The sequence below is a fragment of the Schistocerca gregaria genome, chromosome 1 (assembly GCF_023897955.1).
Source record: "Schistocerca gregaria isolate iqSchGreg1 chromosome 1, iqSchGreg1.2, whole genome shotgun sequence".
NCBI classification, from domain to species: domain Eukaryota; kingdom Metazoa; phylum Arthropoda; class Insecta; order Orthoptera; family Acrididae; genus Schistocerca; species Schistocerca gregaria.
In genome coordinates, this window is record NC_064920.1 from 912,862,168 (window position 1) to 912,887,572 (window position 25,405).

At 43.2% G+C, this 25,405-nt stretch overlaps 1 protein-coding gene across 1 annotated transcript in view; it reads left to right on the forward strand.

The window, feature by feature from the left end:
- Positions 1 to 25,405, forward strand: part of LOC126275143 (nephrin-like) — a 686,204-nt gene that overhangs the window by 614,886 nt on the left and 45,913 nt on the right. Inside the window, exons 12-13 of the mRNA XM_049977173.1 lie at positions 11,414 to 11,620; positions 19,961 to 20,103. Of these exons, the coding sequence (XP_049833130.1) occupies positions 11,414 to 11,620; positions 19,961 to 20,103 (350 nt within the window). The remainder of the gene's footprint in view (positions 1 to 11,413; positions 11,621 to 19,960; positions 20,104 to 25,405) is intronic.

A 25,405-nucleotide genomic window follows, 5' to 3' on the forward strand; every position in this document is an offset into this window, starting at 1 on the left:
GGTTCCTACGACCTCCTTGTCTCATGATGTAAAAAGAGAAGCTCTGCGAAATCACCCTTAGGCTCGGACCCGCTTTCAACAGCAACACGTCGACACGTGTGAATCAAAGACCAGAGCACAGAAATTCATGTGAGGCGTTAGACTTCACCACAACTCTGCCCAACGCCACCGTGAACGTGTCACACGATGTTATATCCTCACATACCTTCTTATCCACACTTCACCCCTTCTTTTACTGTGTCTGTAATGGAGGTCAGAGCCGCGACACTCAGTGTTGAAATCACATTATTTTCTAGTGGCCCGTCGAGGAATACTTTTGAGACACCCGCCACTCAGAATCGACAACAGAAGGCCTCAGGAGGTGGAGCATCAAGACAAAGTTTTCGGTAACATTCGACAGTGTTGACGTCGTGGGACGATTTAACCATTCGCTAAGGACACTGTGGGGCTGACCCATTTGGAGTACGACGCGACCGCAAGTTTTGCACTGGTGTACAGGGTGGAATCACTAGGGACCGTTCAAAACCATTCGACAAAATTCGAACGTGATCTGAACAGAAAACCGTGTTCATTGTTCTTTAGCCCTCCTGTGGTGTGATCACGCTTAATGGTGGTCGTGGCGGTTGGAAAATTTTTTTTGGGAAATTTGTAGTATGGTGTTATGGGTCCAAGCTCCTGAGGTCATCGGTCCCTACGGTTACAAACTACTAATCTAACTTAAACTGATGATGACACACACCCATCCATAATACTCGAACCTACAGGGGAGGTGGGGGAGGGGGGGGGGGAGGAGCCGCGCAGAGGGTTCTGTTGGTGGGGGGGGCTTTTTTCTTTTTGTAGCTGGTATTCACATTGGCATGGATCAAACTGCAACTGATTGCTCTAAGACCCTCAATTTGGCAATACCCTCGGTGTCACCCATGTACCTTTGTTGAGAACTTTAAAAATATACCTGTACAAATATATCGACGTCCATTCAGTTGAATGGTGTTCGGCTGCTGTTCTAGCTCATACTTTCGGTCATGCGAAATCTAAGGGTTGTCGAAAGGGTTGCTTGCATTTTTGAACCAAATTTCCAACTTCTGTGTCGCAATTGGAGACAATTACGGGGATTCGACCTTTAATTGTACTGGACAGTGTATAATCTGCAGTCGCAAGATCGACGACTCTGGCCCGCTTATAACCATGGAGGATGGAATTTGGACAATGCCAGCCACTCGTACTGGCGAAAAGCCAGAAAAATCGTCAAACGAACATCGGCCGAAGAACCCGACACAAAAGCCAAGAAGTAATTTGTCGCCTTTGGAGAAATGGCTGCCAAATACAGTATTTCCATTGACTCAGTTATAGTTCATACTCTTAGTATTACTGAAACGTAAAAGCAGTGGGAGCGGGAATACCAATTGGTTCAAATGACTCTACATCTAAGGTCATCTGTCCCCTAGACTTAGATCTACTTAAACCTAACTAACATCACACACATCCACGCGTGAGGCAGGATTCGAACCTGCGACCGTAGCAGCCGGGTGGTTGAGGACTGAAGCCCCTACTACAGCTCGGCCACGGTGGTCGGCGCGGGAATACCCTCTGCCCCACAAAGTAAGGTGATTTTGGAGGAGAGGAGTTCGAATGTCCCTTCGACCTTCCTAGTTAAGGTTTCCATGATCAGATCATGGCCGGTACCTTTACCATCTGTCTTTCGTATCTATACTTGTCATCTTTTTTCTAATGACCTCGTCTTCCATCGTCGCATCGTCGACCTTACATTTCTTTTCTCGCCATGATGCAAACAGATTTCGGAGATACTACTGCTGCTGCAATATCCATCCCCGCCTTCGGAGTCGCCAGGATGATGATGTCTCAGTTTGAGGGTGACAGGCGTGGTTTCAATAACTCCCCGTTAGTTGTACTGTCACCGCTCATTGAAGGTAGTGACTGTATGTTGCCACCGGCGTACGTTATATAGGAATAGAATCGCTTAGGATTTTATGCCAAATTTCGAGACAGCGTTGTGAAAACTATTAATAGTATCTTGCATTGAAGTGGACGCTAAATTCCGACCTTCTGTAAAACATCGCCAATCTTGGATACTTTGGTTCTCTTAAATTTGTCGTGGTGCTTTTTCCGTTCACTTTTGATGGTTTTGGATGCCACAATGTTCAGTCTGCTGCACTTTGAATGAAAATGCTGTGAGACGACACGGCGATCTGGATACACATTTAATAACTTCACTTATGTCAAGACCACATTTCTATTTTTCATCAGCCTTACGCGTTTCGACTTTCGGTCATTTTCAAAGGCAATGCTATGTCAGTCACAAAAAAACTTTAAATATATTATATCACGTCAACATTCTCGAGCACGGGACAAGAGCAAACTGCTACCAAGTCAAAACTAGAACCAAAATTTTCAATTGGTAGCACTTTGCATTTGTCTCGTTCTCAAGAATGTTGAAGTGATACTATATTTTTATATGACTGACATAGCACTGCCTTTGAAAATGTCAGGAAGTCGAAACCAGTAGGTTCTACGAAAAATAAAAGTGTGTCAAGACATAAGTGAACTTAATAAAAAAATATTCAATGTCCCTACAACTACCTCGTGTCCAGTAGTCCCTGTATCCATCATGGTGCTCCTTATTAACTCATGACTATTTGTTACTAAGATGTGAATTTCGTTAAAGCAGCAATTTATACTTCGAGTGGGCTGTTTCAGTAACTGCTCAAAATAATTTTCTGAGAATGCTTTCATTGAAACTTTCATGTTTTGTGTCTACTGCCGGCTTCAAAGATGTATTTTCACAAACTTACAGAGGGTAGATCGAGGTCGCCACCGACTATAATTATATGCGTCGACTACTCATTCGCGGTGAGACTCGAACTTTCCTTAAACTGTTCAGCAATTACATAATCTGAGTTGGGTGTTCGGTAAAAGGAACCAATCCTTAATTCAACCCGGTTGTCGAGTGTAACCTCTACCAATACCAGCTCGCAGCAGCTATCTACTTCAATTTCACTACAAGATAAATTACTACTAACAGCAACAAGTACGCCATCAGGAACAGAATTCAATCGGCCCTTTATTAAAGCCGTAGAGTTCTTTGTGAAAATGTCTGCTAAACTTTATTTACCAACACAGGTACGACACTTTAGAACTGTAATACTAATACCAATGTGTTCTAGGTCTACCCTCGTCCTGTATTTCACCAGCATCCTTTGAGGCTGATTCTCTATTTTTACACTTCCGCTACCGTTTGATCTAAAAAAACCATACAGTCCATTCCACAGGGCACCTGATACTCGTGCAGCCGCTTCATGTTTGTAAAGCTCCGCCGACCTATTAGGTGGAACCACATAACCCACCACCCTATGGTATAAGTCAAACAAACTGTAGTCTACATGGTTGCAGAACCTTCTAATTAAGACCCCCAATAGGTTTTGTACCAGAGGTCCACAGTCGGGCCAGTCAACGAAACTGCACGCGGTTGGCCACGCGTCATTTCGCTAGCAAGACTGACAATCTTTACTTCAGCTAGCTGCCCGAAACCAGAGATAATCAATCACCTTCGATCTAAAGCGACACACATTGTTAGTACCATCTTGAGCCACCACCTGCAGTAGATTGATCCTCATGGCATCAGGAAGCAACCATTCACCATCTGGGATAATTGCCCCTGTATGCACACAGAGAGGATGCTGGACTTATCCACGCCTTGGCAGCCATATCCGTAAGCGGATACGTCAAGCATCTGCCATTGGAGCTCCCTACTACCAACAACCCTCCCATTGTGAATTCTACACCCTTCACGCCGAAATGCTTCTTCTGAAACAGGGCAAGTGACTACATCTGTTTCAGGATCTTTATCAGTCGCTGTCTTTGACTGGTTGCCATAGCTTGAAACGATCTCCAACGGCTGAGGTATCAATAGCGATGCGGTCAGTAACTGGGCGGACCACAGGAGTGGATCAATCAGGAACGCGGGATATGCAGCACGTTCTTTGGATCCCCACATCTGGTACGCCTGGTACGCCACAGTGATGACCACCGCGAAGAGCCTCAAGCTGCTTGGTCGCAGCAAGTACTTCATGGAAATGTGACATAGGGTCAGCAACTCATCTCACTTCCCAACACAACTTTCACAGTCTATAACCACACTAAATACGGTGTAAAACTACACTATATCAACACGTGAAAAATTAGGGTTTACACTACAAAAGCACACAAACAAATCTAAATGAATGACTCGCTTCCACTTAGAAGCACGTAAAGTGAACACACAAACGATCTGTTTGCCTATTGCTACTAGTACAGAGGTCGGCTCCTGACCTGTTAAGAGGCTATTGTGCACTTTGCCGCTTTGATCTTGACATCTGTTGCTATTGCTATTATAGTAATACTGTCTACACTGTTGTCTTTGTAGTGCAGTGAACACTACGCAATAGACTCTGTACTACACTATACTAGATAATTATATTTCATGTGAAGTAGTGACGAGTTGATTCAATGACAACACTTAAAAATATTCGAAGAGAAATTATCTTCGTTTACATGCCCTAACTATTCGAATAATAAATTTTGTTTCGTACAGGCACTCCTCGGCTCGACGATTGAGGAGGCCATTGCATTCAGGTGCTGCTGGATGTTCCCAAAATTTCTGATAGAAACTGGATTATACTTCCAATCCTTAAAGAACTGTCTAACGGAAGATGGTAGCAATGAGATTATTTAAGGGCGAACCTGCACTGGATACCGACTGTGATCTGATTACAAGTGAGGTCTTGATTTCCGTTTGGTTCACTGTCTGGATATTTTGGTGGCACTCTTGAGAGCCTGTTATGTTGAAGGTCCACGCCTAACAATCACAAAAGTATAACAATTGAAGTTTGTAATTTTACTCAGTTCATTGGCATGACATCTGATGTTCATAGATCTGGTGATACTTATGGTCTTCTTTTGCCTGAAATACTAAAATCATAATATTATTCATCTCAGACAACACCGGTGCGTTCCCCCTTCTTCCTGGTCCAGTGTCACTGAGTAAACTTGCGTTACTCGTTTACTTATCTGATACTACGCGGACTCAAGTGGGAAGACTTACTTTCCTCGTAATGATGTTGAGAAAGTTTACAGATCAAATATTGGTGACAGACATCAGGACGTTGCTGCTGCCACCAACACACAGGGTGATGGTAATTAAAGTTCCAAGTTAGAAACGACGAAGAAAGCGAACTACTGCACAGAACTACGTCACATTTGGACAGCATATAATTGATGCAGGGAGAACCGTCATGGAACAAAGAAAATTAAATTTGTCCTACAAATGACGCTGTAAGCGCCAGACTAAACACACCAACAACAACGTGGTACAGGGCTGTTCTTCAGTTTCGTCCGAGACAAAACGACAGTCTCCGAGAAAGTTTGAACGCTACTACTGAAGCTCTTTCACAAGAACGATGGCTGTGGCAGGTGGCCCCGTAGAGGTTCCGGACTCTCTAGGACCTAGAGGAAATGGGAAATAGTCGGGGAAATTAGAGTTTAACGTCCCGTTGACGACGAAGTCATTAGAGACGGAGCACAAGCTCGGCTTAGGGAAGGATTGGGAAGGAAACCGGCCGTGCCGTTTCAAAGGCATCATCTCAACATTTGCCAGAAGCAATTTAGAAAAGCCATGGAAAACCTTGATCAGGATTGCCTTACACGGGTCTGAAACATCGTCCTCGCAAATGCGAATCTAGTTTGCAAACCACTGCGCACCTCGCTCCGTCTCTCGTTCTCTGGAGAAAGTGATTACAGTGTTCCAAAAGACAGGTTGTTTTAATGTATAGTGTGGATGAGGACGGAAAGCAGTTGAACGGACATCTGTTGAAGCTGTGGCGAAAACATTGAAGAAGATGTCGATTGGTTTGCAAACATACAGTGCACGGGGAATCGCCAAGACTTTCGATATTCTTGCGAGCACCGTTCGTAAAATAATACGGCACATTGTGACCCGCTATCCATACAAAAACACGCATGTTCAGAAGTTGCTTGCTGCTGACCTGCCAGCAAGACAAACGTCCGCTCTGGATTTTTTTGCTGATATGGAATAGGACGGTGAATGACCATGGAACATTCTGTGCACAGACCGAGACCATTTCCGAACTCCAAGGACATGTTAATATAGATGACTGCAGAACTTGGGCAAAGGAACATCCACACGCACATCTACCGGTTCCACTTTTGCTCTCCAAAGGTGACTCTGTGCTGCGGGTGGACTTCATCGTTTATCCAGGCCCGTATTTTTTCTCAGGCGATAAGTCCTGTAGGTTATGTTACCTGTCACTGGTAACCGCTATGAGAGTCTTTTGGGTTCCAAAGTCATTCTAACACTTCAACAGTGTGAATGTGTGGCTACAATCATTTTTATGCGAAATGGCGCTTCTCCACACGTTGCACACACAGTCAAGCGGCTGCTGCAGAGACAATGCACAATGCACTCTGAACGTGACTCCTGAGACATTCCAGTCTGTTCTGGAACATACTGTTCCTCGATTTCAACTTGCGTCAGAAGAAGGTGGCAATAAAAAGCCGACGACATTTGGCTCAGAATATGGTTTTTGGCCGCAGGACAATTAATAACCGAATTTTGCCATCCGATGTGGTCCGACCTTGCCTTTGTGGTTCAAATGGTTCAAATGGTTCTGAGCACTATGGGACTCAACTGCTGTGGTCATCATTCCCCTAGAACCTAGAACTACTTAAACCTAACTAACCTAAGGACATCACACACATCCATGCCCGAGGCAGGATTGGAAGCTGCGACCGTAGCAGTTGCACGGTTCCGGACTGCGCGCCTAGAACCGCGAGACCACCGCGGCCGGCTTGTCTTTGTGGATGAGCTTATCTAACAGTGCCGCAACTGTTGACTGCCGAACTTTCGCCGAGAAATGGATAGCACAGATTGTGTAGTGTGCAGCACAAACCATAGTTGTCGTATTGCGATTCATCTGTAATTTATAGCCAACTCAGTTTACGTTAATACGCTTACAGCGTCATATGTTGGTAAAATTTTCATTAAATTTCATTTTGCCCCACGATATTCCCACAGGGTCAATAATGTTCAAATTCGACGTCATTCATTCTACAGCATTTTACATCTCGTCTAAGAGACACGATGCAAGCACAGACATAATCATTTTCCCTCGTTCTATTTGCTTGGGGAACAGAAAATGGAATGACTAGACGTAATGGACGTTACTCTCCGTCATGCACCGCATTGTGGCATGTAGAGTATACACGTAGACGTGGACATTAACGAGTGCGACTGAGGTGGTAGGCCGTACAATTTCTGCAGTGTACTGCGAAGTCCTCCGTCAGGGGATCTTAAGGTAATGCATGTAGGGGAAAACGACATCCTTACTAGCCGATTTCAGAACGGAATCGATTTCATCAATTAGCAACACCGCTCAAGAATTGACTGTCATATACATCATTTCTTTTAACTAAGCTATAAGCTATAATCCACAACGTATCTGTTACCACACCGCTGTCAACGAAAGCTGCATTATACTTTCATTTAAGATGTACGAGTCCCTTTGCAGTGAAGAAACGTAGTCCATTATAAGTCAGTTTTTTATAAGATAGCCACAGTCCAATATATTCCATATATTAAGAAGAATTTTTACACTGAAATAGTGTCAACATAATGAATGTTTATAATGAAGGAAATGTAAACCTTTATATAGGCTATCCAGGAACAACTATGCTCATGTTTATCGTATTTTAAAAGGGCCAGCTATATTCTACGCCAACTTTCACGTGAGACCTGCCAACCTCTGCAGAAGAAATGCGTAAGACTGTTAGCCACGAACTGCGCTCTATGTTCTACAAGCAATGTATCCCTCACACTCCCATGCGAATAACTGAGGCTGGAAGGATTTAGATGTTTTTAAGTCACATTTGCAATTTAACTAGTGTTTACTTTCCTTTACATTTTAAACACGTTGATGAAGTTATTACATGGTCTTTCTTGTTATTATTCATTAACAAAAATTTCTCTGTACGAAAGCCTGGTCATACCTAAGAGCTCAAAATTTCTAGTTAGTATCGCCAGCTGTCAGGAGATTAAACATGAAACAAAACAGTCGGACTTCATCATCAGTGAGAACCTTGATTTTGCTTCAAGGTCGGATATCATCCACAAATTTAAGAACAGTAATTTATCCGGAATAGGGGATCGTCACTTGTCAGTAACGCTGGGATGGGAATAAGCGTTGAATCATGATTATTAGGATAGTGAATTCACTTTCAGGAGAAATGGGTTTTTCTATCCAGATTTATATTTACCACTGTTTCCCTAATATGAATTTACTTATATCCACAAAGATTCTTTCGAAAAGTATAGGATGTGTTGCCTTAAAGAAAAATGAACTGAAACATCCGAAGTACTTGACTGTGTGGAGCAAGAAACTGGCATAAGAGGGTTTAAAAACATATTTCCAAGAGCAAGAATGATCCTCTTAAAAATATAAACATGTTGTCTCATATGAATTTTTGTGTTGGGAAGCAATTTCTGAAAGTACATAGCTTATATAGAGTTTAGCCTCATTTGGATATGAAACTTGGACAATAAACAGTTCAGATACAAAGGGAACATAAAACTTTTGAAAATAATGTGGGTAGATCATATAACTAATGAAGAAGTAAATCATATCTGCCTGGAGGGCACATCGGTGATCCCGGCGTCTGATTTCTTTGTAAACAGGCACAAGATTTAAGAAAATGCTAATGAACATTCCAACGAAAATGATGATTTTGTCTTGTAAGTAAGCTGAATTTCAGATTCTCAAATTCATGGAACTGTGGTGTCACCGCCAGACACCACACTTGCTAGGTGGTAGCCTTTAAATCGGCCGCGGTCCGGTAGTATACGTCGGACCCGCGTGTCGCCACTATCAGTGATTGCAGACCGAGCGCCGCCACACGGCAGGTCTAGAGAGACTTCCTAGCACTCGCCCCAGTTGTACAGCCGGCTTTGCTAGCGATGGTTCACTGCCTTCTACGCTCTCATTTTCCGAGACGATAGTTAGCAAAGCCTTCAGCTACTTTATTTGCTACGACCTAGCAAGGCGCCAGTATCCGTACTATTGATATTGTGAATCATGTACCATAAAGAGCGAGTTCTCCATTAATGGATTGAAGTTAAGTATTGCATCAGCTACGTCCGTTTTTCTCAATTCTAATTCCTTTGTCATGTTCCAGACCTCAAGCCAGCCTGCGTGAGCTAAAACGCGTGAATTTCGGCCTCCTTCAGTAACACGGTTGGCTCTGCTGCCAACCACAACAGGAACATGGACAACGAGGTTATCGAACGATGGGCGAGTGCTGCGACTGGGTTCAATACGTGCAAATTTACCGAAGAACACTAAAGATGTAACATCAAATTAATTGTAAAGTAACTCGTCAATAAAATACACTTCAAAGATTATAATCAGAAAAGTTCAATCACAGACAAAGCTCTTGAACAGAATAATAATTTAACAGTGTGAAATTGGTATTTTGTTATTTATGGTTAACAGTAAATAAATGAAAACAATCGGTACAAATTCCATTCGGCAAGAAAATATCCATCATGAAATACAGATGCTCTTTCTGTTATTACCAGTTAACCTAGGAACAGAGTTCCAATACAAAGGATAATATTTCTCTGCGCCAGCTGACATGACTTCCTTAAACCTTTCTCAGAAGGAGCATTCCTAGTAGCTACACTATAAATTGTGACAATATCCTAAATTGATCGTACATGACCGCCTTGGTGCAGACCCACCACATTTGCCGACACTTCCAACTCGACCGCCAAGTAAAAATCTATGCCCCCCTTGCAGGAGGTCATGATGGCTGCTGCTGCGCGTCTAACTCGCGTTCAAGACTCTGCGGGCGCGGTACCTGTGTTCCTGGTTGGGGCAGTGCAGGGACATCAGGGCCAACTACAGGGGTTGGACAAAAATATGAAACACCACGAGAGAAACGTTCTTGAGTTTGAATGCCGATGTAGCCAAGTCTGTTCGTGGCGCCGTTGCATTTGACAACGAACGTCATTGCAAGACATGGTCAGAATGGTGTTCTCTGGTAGTTATGAGTACATCATGTCGCAGCTAAGTAGATTCAAGCGTGGGAAAATTATTGGTGCTCGTATGATGGGAAGCATCCGAAGTGTCTGGTGTTTCGGGAGGCAGAGTATCGAAGATGTACACCGCATACGGGGAATGCGGAAAAACATCATCCGCTGATTCATAATGCGGCAGACGATCATTGAAGAGAATTCTCGGGAAAAACAGAGATCGAAGAGCTGCAAAAGTCACTGCAGAATTAAATGTCGTACTTGCAAGCCCTCTCAGCACGGAAACAGGAGGAAGTGACCTTCATAAAGTGGGAATTGCAAGGCAGTCTGGAATTCCAAACCCATGCTGCAATGATGCAAATTGCCGTAACCAGGAAACGTAATCCCGAAGTCGTAAAGCCTCAGCTGTGGTGCAATGTAAGAAATTCATATGGTCGAATGAGTCTTGTTTCATAGCGTTTCCAATTACTGTCCAATTTTACGTGTGACGTACGCCACCCCAAGTGTACGATGCGGGGTGCTTGCTGCCAGGAGTGGAACGTTGCGGCGTTTGGTGATGACATGGGCAGTGGTGTCATGGTATTCCATGGACGTCATGGTTCTCCTTCAAGGCCTTCTTACTTGCCTTTAGGTTAGTTACGTTTAAGTAGTTCTAAGTTCTAGGAGACTGATGACCTCAGATGTTCAGTCCCATAGTGCTCAGAGCCATTTGAACAATTTTTTTTCAAGACTTTACGTGATTGTATAATATTTGATCACCAATCTTGGTGCAGTATTCCAAGATGACAGGGTCAATGTTCAGCAAGTCACGTCATGCAGAACTGGTTTTGCGAACACGAGGATAAATTTTCACATCTTGGCTGTCCAATACAGTCACCAGATCACAATATTCTAGAGCCTTTGTGGGTTACTTTTGAGAAAAGGGTATGACCGTTATCTGCTTCCATCATCGTTACTTCAACTTGCCACTATTTTGCCGGAAGAATGGTATAAGAGTCCACTCGAAACCACACAGAGTCTGTATTTATCCATTTCGAGACGATTGGAAGCTGTTTTGAATCCCAAAAGGCTTCATACACGCTATTAGGCATGGTGATGAGTTGTTTTTATGGCGTTCCCATGTTTTTCTCCACTCCCTGTATGTGTCGGGCAGTGTCGCTAATCACAGCCGCATATTCGTATACCGGACTCCTGCACGATTGACTTGTTGTTGGCGCCACTGGAGTGGTGTCGTGACCATCACTGCATAGTGTTCATGTACTGGGTCCCTGGACAAGAAGTTACTGTTTTGTTGTTGTTGTTTACTTTGTGCAGAAGAGGAGCCTCCGGTGCCAGTGGAGGCGCTGCTGCTGGCAGGGGTGCTGGTGGCACTGCTGCTGGTCGGCATCCCAGCACTCCTGCTGGCGCTGCGCATGCGCAGAGCGCGCTTGCGAGCTGCCGCCAGCCAGAAGGAGCCGCCCCCGCAGACGCCAGCCACCGTCACCACAGAGGACAACCCCGACGTCATCCCCAATGAAGGAGGTGAGTGGAGCTCTAATTTGTTAGAATGAAAATCTTAGTTACAAATAGCGCTGGATGCTACCAAGTGTCATACGGGGAGGGAGGGTAAGTATCCACATTCATCCATTTGACTGAAGAAGTCAGCCATTTGTAAGGTATACTACCATCCAGATTTGGCAAGTAGTAACTTCATGGAAACGTCTGATCGCTATGAAATTTATTTTTGACGTGACTCGAGCAATCATAGTCACATAAAATAGCTTAGGATACCTCATAGAGGCGAGTAATATAACGAAACGTACATTGTCATGCGCAGCTGTCGTTAGGCGTGTTTGCAAAAGATATTTTCTGAGACATCGCTTGCCAGCAGTCTGTCATACGACGTCTCGAAATAACATCTCTTCTTGTACTGACCTCTTGTCTGAGCTTTCCTAGGTATATTTTGTGCGATGATAACTACTGGAAACGCTTCATAAATAAAGTTTTTAGCGTTCAAGACGTTTCCATAGAATTGCTACGTGCCATATCGGAATTCTTTCTGTCTAAGCTATTAAACTCAACGCTGTGTATTATTTTCTTCTGGGTTTGCTTCAATTTCATCGACGCGGCACTTAGTGTAAGATGTAGCGTGTACAACGGAAACATAAAGTTCACTCCACAAACAAATCCTGTTTCTTATAAGCAGTGTCGTTACGAAGAACAGACGACATTTTGTGATGTAAACTAACTCATTCTCGGAACACCTTTTCCGCTGGTTTGCAAAATGCTATCGTAGCTTCTATAGCTTTTACGCAACAGAAAAATTTATAACCCCTTTCAAGACGATAAAATTTAAGTCATCGTACGTCACACTATATGTGTTACTTTCCTAGGAGAAGTCAACTTGTCATCTCTCGTGTGTGAACTGACTGCATGAAACGTCCATTAATTCTGAGTACGAATGTGTATAGTTATACACAATTACGTGTTGTTAAGGCTACATAGGAGTAAAGCCTCAATATGTGTTCAAACTAAGTGCTCTGACCTTCATACAGGAAGCTTTGTACATTTGCTGTTCTGTCGAACATGGTAGGTTCTGTTTCTTGTCGCAAAGCACAGGTTCGGACAATCAGGCCAGTTCTGTGGAAATGGTGTAATCTACACTACATTCTGATATCCCACCAACCCGCCTCCAAAATAAACTAATTTGTTACTTAATTAAGAGGCGTAAACTCAGATAAGCTCCCTGACCCTGCTTCCAGTACAGCTCCACCTGTCCAAATTGGTAAGCGAACTGGTGAACTCGTAGGTCCTACAAGATGTATGTCAACCATTCAAATCCACTCGTTCACAGAAAAACTTCTTGGTAAGATGTAACAGTAATTGTGTGTCGGGACAAGTGGTCTAAAGGTAAAGAGAGTGGGTGGAAAAACAAAGGCCACGAGATCGGACCCGGCCGGAAAAGGAAATAATTCAGTCTGCGTAAAACATAACATTCACCTCTCAGTAATGTGAAGACTCGCCAGGAACGTGTCGTCTCTCGGAAGCCACGTGTAACTGTAGGTATTCTTCCACTGGTAGAACTACTGTGGTGTGTTAGGACACGAAAGTCACCGGTGTGGTGTCAAATTGAAAGATCTACACAAGGTTGCTGAGTGCTTAACCACACGGAATTATCATTACAGCAGTCGGGTATACCAGATGGGATTAATTTCATTGCCAAAATACCCGGTTTGTGTAAAGGTGTCCTCACCTGAGGGCAATCTCCTGAGCTGTTCGCAGTATCATAAGAATTTCTACGAAAAGCCGATTGCGAAAGTTTCGTATAAGATTCGAAATCGGGCCATCATAGCGTCTGTACACTCTGAAAGTGTTTAACTTCCAGGCTTTACGTGAGCGCTACCCTCCAGACTGGTACGTGATTTACACCTACAGCATTTGCCATTGCACGTAAACCGAAGTGCATCACTAAACCTCTGTCACAAGGATGAAAATATTTCCAGATCACGCCTACCATCAGCAACAGGACAGAAAATTCCTGTTTTTTTCTTTAAAAAAAAAAGAGTCAATGAGATAAATCAGCGCTACTGTAGTGCAGATGCCTTCTGTTAGCGTGCTTATGAACGTAGATTGAGGAATACCGCATCTCCCATTTACCCTCGTCTCGCCGTGACAGACCAGAATACAAAGCCTACTTACAACACAATCTGTAAGCAAAATGGCCCACCTTTTCTTGCCCTTGGTTTATGGGCAAGCGATCTACTCAACGAAGTGCCGTGTCAACAAAAAGACCAAGTGAATTTCCTTCACTGAAGCACAAGCTACTTAGAAATTGTTAAAAAGTTCTCTTTAGCAGATGTCTCCCAGTGTTCGTTATTCGCACTATTCAGTCATACCTGCCTGCTCACACAGGTCATGAAATTGATACAACTATAACGTGCAAGTGGTTATCAATCCGTAACTCAGCCGTCTGAATGGATTTTGTTGCCCAGCCGGTAGTCAGATACACGTACAGGCTTGTGTCATTTATCGGTGTTTATGCTCTGACACTCCGAGACCTTGCCACACTTTGGCAATTACACTGGTGATGATGACTACGTAATAGTCGAAATCTGAATTAGTTTCAGTAAATGATGTGTTTGTCAGCTGATTGTTGTTCTTTAAATCTAAATATTCAACGATCGCTGGACGCACAAGTATTTAATTGAGTCCACCTTGTGAGATAACAGCCTGTTTACTGTATCCCAATCTTCTCGAGAAACGTTGTCAATCAGAGATTTACTCTTTAAGTGAGATCAGTGTCTTCTCTGAAAGATAATCAAGCTCAATAGTCGCATAATCACCGGCGATGCAAAATAAATTAATAAACAAACAAAATTTTTTTTATAACAGCGGTGTTTCATAACTGGAGCATATTTTCAGTTTCGAATACAGCTAAAAATAAGTATCTAGTTACCATAAAGGATTGAATTACAGTTATTATCTGTATGAATTGTGTTTTGTTCTCATAATTACCATGGAAACTTGCAAGGGAACCTCCCCATCGCACCCCGCCCCTCCACCCCCCCCCCCCCCCCCAGATTTAGATATAAGTTGGCACAGTGGATAGGCCTTGAAATCCTGAACACAGATCAATCGAGAAAACAATAAGAACTTGTGTGGAACTATGAGAAAATAAGCAAAATATACAAACTGTGTAGTCCATGCGCAACATTGGCAACATCAAAGACGGCGTTAACTAAGGAGCGCTGTGGTCCCGTGGTTAGCGTGAGCAGCTGCTGAACGAGAGGTCCTTGGTTCAAGCCTTCCCTCGAGTGAAAAGTTTCATTGGTTGTTTTCATTTTATGTGACAAACTCTTATGTTTTCATCACTTTTAAGGGAGTGATTAGCACATCCACAAGAAAACCTAAATCGGGAAGGAAGAAGAATCTTTTTACCCATTGGCCAAGTGTACAAGTTAGGTGGGTCGACAACATATTCCTGTCATGTGACGCACATGCCATCACCAGTGTCGTATAGAATCTATCAGACGTGTTTTCTTGTGGAGGAATCGGTTGACCTATGACTTTGCGATCAAATGTTTTCGGTTCCCATTGGAGAGGCACGTCCTTTCGTCTACTAATCGCACGGTTTCGTGGTGCGGTCGCAAAACACAGACACTAAACACATTCCAGTAAACAGAGACGTCAATGAACGAACGGACAGATCATAACTTTGCGAAGGAAAAAAAAAAGAACTTTTCACTCGAGGGAAGACTTTAACTAACTACCGCTGGTTCCACAGCTGCTAAAACTAACCACGGGACCAAGGCGCTCGTGAACTTAGATGGTCCTTGATGTTGCCTATCTTGCGCATGGACTACTCACTTTGTATATTTTGCTTATTTTTTCATAGTTCCACACAACGTCTTCCTGTTTTCTCGATTGATCTGTGTTCAGTTTTGTCAAGGCCTATCCACTGTGCCAAATTATAACTAAATCAAAGGGGGGTGCGATGGGGAGGTTCCCTTGTTAGCTGTATGTCATATTCGTGTATTAGCTTTTGTATTTGCATTCATTAAATTGTTCTTGCTTCTTGTCACCGTGTCCTACAGTACTTCATTAGAAGTGAAATTTGGACCGTACATTATTTCTTCATCTCTGGAGGAAGTCGAAGTCACTCTTCACGAAATGATAATGATGTATCGGGAGCAGCGCTTTGCTGCTCTCCAATTTTAATGAACTACTTAAAACGTAAATGTGTCCAGTGTCTCTTTCACCCATGGGATGACTGTGACACAATTACCGTTTCCTTGTAATAATCCAGTTATCCAACTACAAGTCTGTATCAAACTACATTTCTTTATCAGACAGCAGACTACAAATATACACCACTAACCAAATTAGCTTCCAGCTATTTCTTAGCCTTCTATATTACCAGAAAAGAAAATTAGATCAGGATAACGCTCAGAGTTAAATACGTCGAAAAGTCACACTAGAACTAAACGGTACAGTTTCCCCAAGAACAATACGGTAGCCGGCCGGTGTGGCCGGGAGGTTCTAGGCCCGCCAGTCTGGAACTGCGCGACCGCTACGGTCGCAGGTTCAAATCCTGCCTCGGGCATGGATGTATGTGACGTCCTTAGGGTAGTTAGGTTTAAGTAGTTCTAGGTTCTAGGGGACTGATGACCTCAGATGTTAAATCTCATAGAGCTCAGAGCCATTTGAACCATTTTGAACAATACGGTGAGCGCCCTCGCCTCCCCCGTCCTACTGATAACCGCAATACCTGCGTCTCTGCATCCAGCAGTTGCTAAGAATTGCCCTCTATTACAAAACGTCCGCCTAAATCACCACAACTCGGTCTTACAAGCAACAATTATCGTTTGCTGTTACTACAGCAACACTGCTGACTAAGAAACCCGGTAACGCGGATAACATTCCATGTCCAGACCCCACCGTCTTCCACAATGTGTAGTGAGTGACTCGTCTAAAGAGATCGTAATTTGCGAGACATTTTAACTTCTTAGCCAGCATACGCAAAATACGGAACTAACTTGTCAGTTATGGGCATTCTCATCATTTCTGCACAATACACACATATAACAAAATACTTTCGTAACCAAATTTGGCGAGCTAACGAGTCACTAAGACATCACAGGAACAGCAATTTATTCTGAGCGGAGGTGAAATATCGTCGAATGCCACAATGTGCTCGGATTTGGCAAAATTCTCTCCCCTACCCCCCTTATCACTACAACTGCTAACAACTGGGGTATCACACCTCTCACTAACAACTGGGCTATCACACCTCTGACGTACGTTGAGACATCTTCTGAACACCTCATTGAAGTTCGCACATGTGGTAGTGACTACAGAAGTCTGCCTAACCACAGTTAAAGCATGTCATGTTACTCTCCGAGCTGAGACATGTACATAATAATAAACCTGACAACCGTACCCTAACTCATGGGGAAGATACTTTGGAAGCTGTCACTTGCTTTAATCATAAATATATGTTTGAGTGACGCAAAATGTTATCTTTACATAAAGAAAAGTATTATCTTCTCAACAACTTTCGAATCGTGAGCTAGACCCTCAGTTTTTATACATGAAATTAGTGAATTTACGCATGGTACTTTTGTTGTCTATGTCTGTATTTACTTTCAGAACTCAAATTAATAACCCAATTATCTGATTTAATAAGACTGCACCTTAAATTACTGGTGTATCCAAGCATCACCACAACAACATAAAAATAGTGAATAGTCGATGGAGTATGAATGAGGACAATGCCGTATTTTAGATTACAAAAAAGACCGGTTTTATTGATCCTTTTGTAACTTTAACTAGCTGATAAATCCTACACAAAAATGATAAACACAAATCAGAAAAATTATGGTGTTTGATTTGGAAATAATGCATTGGGATACAAGCTACACAAAATCTCTCCTGAATTAATCCCTTTTACTACGCAATCTGATTTGTTTACATTAATCCTCTTTAAGGCCCAATCTATTCAACTACGACCAAGTATATCAGAAATTACGGTTCACCTGAGAACAGGGAGCTGTGAATATCATTCAAATGGTTTAAATGGCTCTGAGCACTATGGGACATCCGAGGTCATCAGGTCCCTAGAACTTAGAACTACTTAAACCTAACTAACCCAAGGACATCACACACACCCATGCCCGAAGCAGGATTCGAACCTGCGACCGTAGCGGTCGCACGGTTCCAGCCAGTAGCGCCTAGAAGCGCTAGGCCACCCCGGCCGACACTATCATTCAACAAGCCTACGCCGGTGCAGCAGTATTTTACCTTGTCACCTTGATTCAGGCGGCAGCAGAAAACGGCGCACTGTGAGCGAGGAGCGGAGCGTTGTGGCAGCTGTAATATTCTGACACGTGCACAAAAAGTTTTCAAACTACTGATTATCAGTACGCAGGAAACTTCCCTATCGGAGCCCTGAAATGCCTGATGATTTCAGTGTGAGGTACCCCCACTTGCTGGTCTGGGCAAACCAATTTGACTTGCAGGCACGACGGTGCGTGGTGGAATTGTCAAACGTCAGACTGCTGACTCAGGACGAATATGCTCAACTTTGTGACATAAAATATGTCGAAGATGATTTGCAGTTCCACTTTCAGTTCGGTTGGAAGCTGACAATGGCTGTTAGTCCAGCAAACGATACATACTAAAATTCTCACCGATTAGGGAAAGGCCTGAAGTTCCCTACTAAGGGAGGACCAGAAGATGTGGAAGGCAAATAATCATAATCATTTTCTACCAAACCTCAGTACGGGAGCAGAATTCGCAAAAACGAAACCGCCCTTACATTGCAGAAATACGTAGTACTACCCTCTACTCATTGAATCTCCCCTCTTGACTGTCCTGTTGGCCTCGTAGCCAATCCAGACACAGAACCGGGGTTCCCACGCTAGAGGTTAAAGCGTCCACTTTGCATATCCTGAAAGGAGACAATCAGTGACCCAAATCTCTTTTGTCTGAAACAAGGAGACCTTAGACTACTTAGGGGTAGTTCTTACAGTGAGGATGGCCATGTCTGGGTTAAAAATCAAATAAAATCTACCTAGAAGGACCACAGTCCCTCATTTACGGAGACATATAATCCCTCCAAGACGAACGTTTCCAGTTTCTGAAAGAAGGATGTTAACCTTCCCAGACAGTCTTGCCAATGAAATATGTTTGTTTTTGCTGCTCGCTAAGAGAAAGTGGCGACTCCGTGGCATCAGGGCAGTTACACTAAGGTCTCCACTAAACTAACTATCGTTACAGTTTCCAACATGAGAATGCGTGGAGTTCCATGATTCTCCCACCATTTGCACAAAGACTTAGTTTACAGCATTCTCTCTTAAATGGCTCCTTCACCCACTTCGTACCAACTGGCTACCATCGCGACAGACTTCCATCTGGCCAAGGTAAAATATTTTGCAAACCTGCGCCTCCTTGTCAAAAGTGGAAGGAAAGGAGTGTTACGGCCAGAAGTCCCTCTGCAGGTATGAACCACTGAGTGCTGTTTCCTAGAAACACGCACACAGCCTTGTTACTGCACTCAGAATTTGTGGCCCCAATTCGTCTCTCTGCCTGTTCTCCATGACCTCTACTATGACCCCTGAGGTACCTGTTCTCTACAGGTTGTACACACGGTTACAAGAACGTTCCGCCCGCAATTTCCTCTTGTAAAAAAAGTCACAAAGCACACATACCAAATATAGTACTGGGGAACATCGAGATCATGACCTAAAATATGAACGTTTATCTGACTTACAATGTTGTTAAGGTGAGAGATTAGCGTGTTGCCTCTCAACTTTGCAACGTTTCTTCACAAAATAGCATTATATGCCGCAGTATTGACTGTTGTCTGCGATGAGTAGAAGATTTGTGACTTTCTGAAACGTAGAACTACGGGACATTTTTACGACATGGCTCCTCAGAAGGGATGTGAAAGGTGCAATTTAGTTGCGCCAAACTTGTCAATCCTGTCACCATGGAAATTATCTTGAAAAGTAATTCCTTCACGTACATATAGCTGTACATAATGCTTTATGTTATACATGCATCAATTTTTTAGCAAAATCGGAGACTGAAAAAGCTAAGCCCTTTTATACACCCCAGTTATTGCAATGAACAGATCGAAACTAAGACATGCAGTATTTCATAGTCCTAATTATTTTAACGGAATCCATGCAACGTCACCGAGAATGTACTAGGAGCAGTGCGATAGCAAACTGAATAGCTTGTTACAGACGGCATTATACGAAGTCTGTTACAACGCTTATTTGTGAAAAGTTCTTATTCCTATCAGTATTCTCGTATTTTGGCACCAAATCCTGAAACAACAGACTGAAGTTACAGGTGCGCACTGCGTTGCTGTTGCAGACGTGAGCGCAGGGTACCTGGGCCTGCTGAAGCACCCCCTGCCCGCGGACACGAGGCAGCTGGTCAGCGACTCACCCACCCCGACGCCGACGCCGCCCTCCGTCGTCTACCCTAAGACGGTCGCTGCAGCCACTCATGCCTCCGTAAGTCCTGTCGCTGCTAGCCCTATCGAAGCAGTAAGCATTTTCAGGAGAAGCAGTGGTGTATTTAGATGTTCAAAGCGCCTTCGCAAGCATACGCTACGAATGAATAGCGTCTGGTTGTAGTGCTTGGCTGATGATTACTAGACAGCGAGCAATGAATACCTACATCTAAGATGGAGGATAACTAACATTTAACATGTGGATAAAAACTGAAAAGTCTGATAGGAAACTGGTTAAACGGTGATGTCACAGGCTCTCGTGGAACTAAAAGGTAACTATGAAATCCATATAAGCTGTCAGGTAACTTATCAGCAAGAAATATCTTGGGAGTGGACCATTCATAGTGACCGGGCAAAATATCTCACGAAACAAGCGTCAAACGAAAAAACTATAAAGAACGAAACTTGTCTAGATTGAAGGGGGAAACCAGATGGCGCTATGGTTGGCCCGCTAGATGGCGCTGCCATAGGTCAAACGGATATCAGCTGCGTTTCTTAAAATAGGAATCCCCATTTTAATTACATATTCATGAAGTACGTAAAGAAATATGAATGTTTGAGTTGGACCACTTTTTTCTCTTTGTCTTAGATGATGCTGTAATAATCACAAACATATGGCTCACAATTTTAGACGAACAGTTGGCAACAGGTAGGTTTTTTAAATTAAATTACAGAACGTAGGTACGTTACACACTTTATTTCGGTTGTTCCAATGTGATACATGTTCCTTTGTAAACTTATCATTTCTGAGAACGCATGCTGTTACAGCGTGATTGCCTGTAAATACCACACTAAAGCAATAAATGCTCAAAGTGATGTACGTCAACCTCAATGCATTTGGCAATACGTGTAACGACATTCCTCTCAACAGCGAGTAGTTCGCCTTCCGTAATGTTTGCACATGCATTAACAATTCGCTGACGCATGTTGTCAGGCGTTTGCGGTGGATCACGATTGGAAATATCTTTCAACTTTCCCCACAGAAACAAATCCGGGGACGTCACATCCGGTGAACGTGCGGGCCATGGTATGGTGCTTCGATAACCTATCCACCTGTCATGAAATATGCTATTCAATACCGCTTCTACCGCATGCGAGTTATGTGCCGAACATTGATTATCCATCATGTAGGAAGTACATCGACATTCTGTCATGTAGTGAAACATTTTGCAGTAACATCGGTACAACACTACGTAGGAAATCAGCAATCATTGCACCATTTAGATTGTCATCGATAAAATGGGGGCCAGTTATCCTTCCTCCCATTATGCCGCACCATACATTGACCCGCCAAGGTCGCTGATGTTCCACTTGTCGCAGCCATCGTGGATTTTCCGTTGCCAAATAGTGCATATTATGCCGGTTTACGTTACCGCTGTCGGTTACTGACGCTTCGTCACTAAATAGAACGCGTGCAAAAAATCTGTCATCGTCCCATTATTTCTCTTGTGCTCAGTGGCAGAGCTGTACACGACGTTCAAAGTCGTCTCCAAGCAATCCCTGGTGTGTAAAACATGGTACGGGTGCAATCGATGTTGATGTAGGATTCTCAACACCGACGTTTTTGAAGTTCGCGATCTCGCGCAATTTGTCTGCTAGTGATGTGCGAATTAGCCGCGACAGCAGCTAAAACTCCTACTTGGGCATCATAATTTGTTGCAGGTCGTGGTTGACGTTCCACATGTGGCGGAACACTTCCTGTTTACTTAAATAACGTAAATATCCGACGAAAGTTCCCGACACTTGGATGATGTCGTCCAGGATACCGAGCAGCATACATAGCATACGCCAGTAGGACATTTTTATCCCAATAGCCATACATGAACACGATATGGACCTTTTCCGCAATTAGTGAACGGTCCAATTTAACACGGGTAATGTATCACAAAGCAAATACCGACTGCCCTGCAGAATATTACGTGATACCACGTATTTATACGTTTATTACAACGTCATCTATCACAAAGCGAAGAAAATGGTCCAACTAAAACATTCATATTTCTTTACGTACTACGCGAATATGTAATAAAAATGGGGGTTCCTATTAAAAAAAACGCAGTTGATATCCGATGGGCCTATGGCGTCGCCATCTAGCGGACCAACCATAGCGCCACCTAGTTTCCCCCTTCAAGCTTGACGAGTTTCGTTCTTTGTAGTTTTTTCTTTTGGTGCTTATTTCGTGAGATATTTGGCCCGGTCACTATCAATGGACCACCTTGTATAGAAAAATTGATAGTTGAGCTTCTACAGGTAAAAAATGGATTTTGTCTCCTTCGGAACATCATCAATTTACATGGTTGAGGTAGTAGAGACGTAAATACACTGCCCAACAAAATTAAATATCATTTTTCAAACCCCGCTAATAATCTCCCATTCCAACGCAAACGACTGAAACTTGACTCAAAGGTGCCTAGAAACTTCCTCTGTAACACTGCAATAATACGGGGTCCTACGACGTCTACGTCGGTCTAGGGAGCGCTTCATACATGCAGCCCAGTTCATGTCACTTGTAAAGAGGATTAGTGATTTCATATTGGCACCAAATTTCATCATAATACTGCTCTACGCCACCATGGATGTTTTACGTCCATATTGCGATAAGCAGCAGGATGAAGTTTTTGATGACGTTCAACGCTGATGCCAGCCCCTGAGTACTGCAACCCTACCTTAAGGACATCGTGGGGCTGCTACCCCATTGAACTTGATCTGACCTCTTTGGAGTGTAGTTGCTCCGGTATACAGGATGAAGTCACCAGAGACCATGGAAAACCATTCGACAGGATCTGAATTTCGCGTCCTCCTGCGGCGTGATCACAGGGCCGGAATGGGATTGCAATATCAACATGCTTGTGATAAAACCGCAAAGAGTCCCTAAGTCATTCTAAGGTTCCCCCAGTTCGGCAACGCCCTCGGTGTCACCACGCACCTTTGCTGAGCACATTGTAAATTTACCTTCAGAAACTCATAAGAAAACAGCTTGATTAGAACGCTGCGTGGCGCTGTTCTGACCTCCACCGTAGTGCGTCAAACGAACGAGCCAAATGTAGGTAATACGGGCTGTGATGAACTTCCCACCGAGTGAACGTCTGAGCTATGGCCTTTTTAGCCCGTGTCCACACCCTTCTGGGCACCATTAATCCAAAATTTAATATTGTACGTTGGAATGGGAGGCAGTTACGAGGGTTCGAGAAAGTGATGCTTTAATTTGCTCATGCTCTGTATTTGAGAAAGTCATGTAGTTAGTTAACCAGTATTGAAGTAGATAGACACATTATAAAATTTTTTTCACAGTTGACATCACGAAATAATTGATTTAAATACGTACGGCGAGTGAATGAATTTGGAGTATGTCAATATCAGTTGGCAGAGATGTTTTGACTCGAAGGTGTAAGTGATATATAAATGTACCTAAATATGGACAATTAATAACTGAAATCGGTAATTTCCACCACGTCCTATCTGCATTATCTGAATTCCTAAGAGATTATTACAGAACGCTTTGCGAATAGCACACCTAGGTGGAAGGGCATCGCGGAGTAGAGCCTGAGAGAAGCAGCAGGGACCACATAATTTTACTTACAATAATATCTTTCGCCATTGTGTAGTCTGACAACGCAGCGGGCGAAGTAGTATACAGATCCCAACATATAGAGAGCAACTAGTGACGGGATGACATTCGAGGTTTTTCTGTGACGAACACACATCCTACGAAGGGTTGCTGCCTTTCAGTTTATGTCCAATGCCACACGCTTTTGTGATAAGTGTTAATTGTTAATGATATTTTGTTTCTCAAGCTATAGCTTGCTGCGTGCATATTTCATTTCGAATGTAATGTAATAGAACGAATGACGGACCCTAGATCTGTAGCAACCGTCAATCGCGACAAAAGCGAAATTCGTACCTTTCTTAAACTTGTGTCCTTAATTACAAGCTAAAATATACTCTATCTCACATAAACCCAAATAAAACTCCATCTCCCGTGAAGTATAAAAATAAATTCATAGAACCGCACATCCCACATTATTTTCATCTCACCTTGATTTCTCATATCCTGCTGAAAATATTACAACTACCTTTGGGTCACGTACATCTCTTATAGTCCTTACATATCCTTTTCCTAGAAATCTCTGCATCATAAAAACTGTATGAAAGAGAAAGGAATGAGAAAAATAAAAATAAAACAGTGACATCTGCTTTCATGACGGTATAAATATAAATCCATTAGAGTGTTACATACCACGATAATTCTTACGATGCGTTTTGATAGCATCTCAGCCGTTCGACATATGAACATTGTATTTTGGTGATACTTCTGCTTAAGAAAAGATTCTACGTAAAAGCGTTGTGTGAAATCCTAGAGAAATGTGCAATCGAATTCGGATTTCTGAAAATGGCGTCCCTTGCCAACAGTTCTTTCCATTATTCTCTACAACTGGTACTTTAACAATAAAATTGGTTGTACTATATCATCACGTCATCGGTTCTAGGCGAGCAGTCCGGAACCGCGTGACTGCTACGGTCGCAGGTTCGAATCCTGCCTCGGGCATGGCTGTGTGTGATGGCCTTAGGTTAGTTAGGTTTAAGTAGTTCTAAATTCTAGCGGACTGATGACCACAGATGTTAAGTCCCATAGTGCTCAGAACCATTTGAACCATCACGTCATTTTGTACTCGTCCTATTGATCAGTACTTCGGCGGGTGTTAGAAACGTACTTCAAAATGGTTGACGAAACTCAGTGGAGATAGCAACAGTAGCTGAAAGATTGACAAATATTACAAGACGCTGTCAAACGCCAAGTTCGATTTTACAGAAATGTCTTTGAAACACACGCACACAGACCTGGAAGAAGAACTTTGTTGAGAATGAATCTCACATTATGCTTCGATTAGGCATGGTGATGGCGAGCATTCAACTTTTTCATAATTTCTCTTATAATACGGCAGTTCCTTCGTATCACAGCAAGAAATATTGCGTTTCAGAGGATGACTGCACGAAAACTACTGTACATATAGAAAATTTACACCGATCAGTGGACAGAGCATTTCTCCCAGTTGTTAACTCACGCTAAGGGTGCTCAACAAGGTCACTGTTAGTGAAGCGGCAAACGTCAATACGTGCATGCAATTCACTGAAGCCGCGGCTGCTACTATCACTGCTGCTCTCTGGGAAGACGCCATGACAGAGTCCCGCTTTGGAAATCTCGGCAATCGTTGCCTAACTGCAGGACCAGAATGATATGATACAGCAGAACGGAGCGGACGATTTGTCTACATGTTTGGCACGTCTGCCCCGTAGTGGTCGTG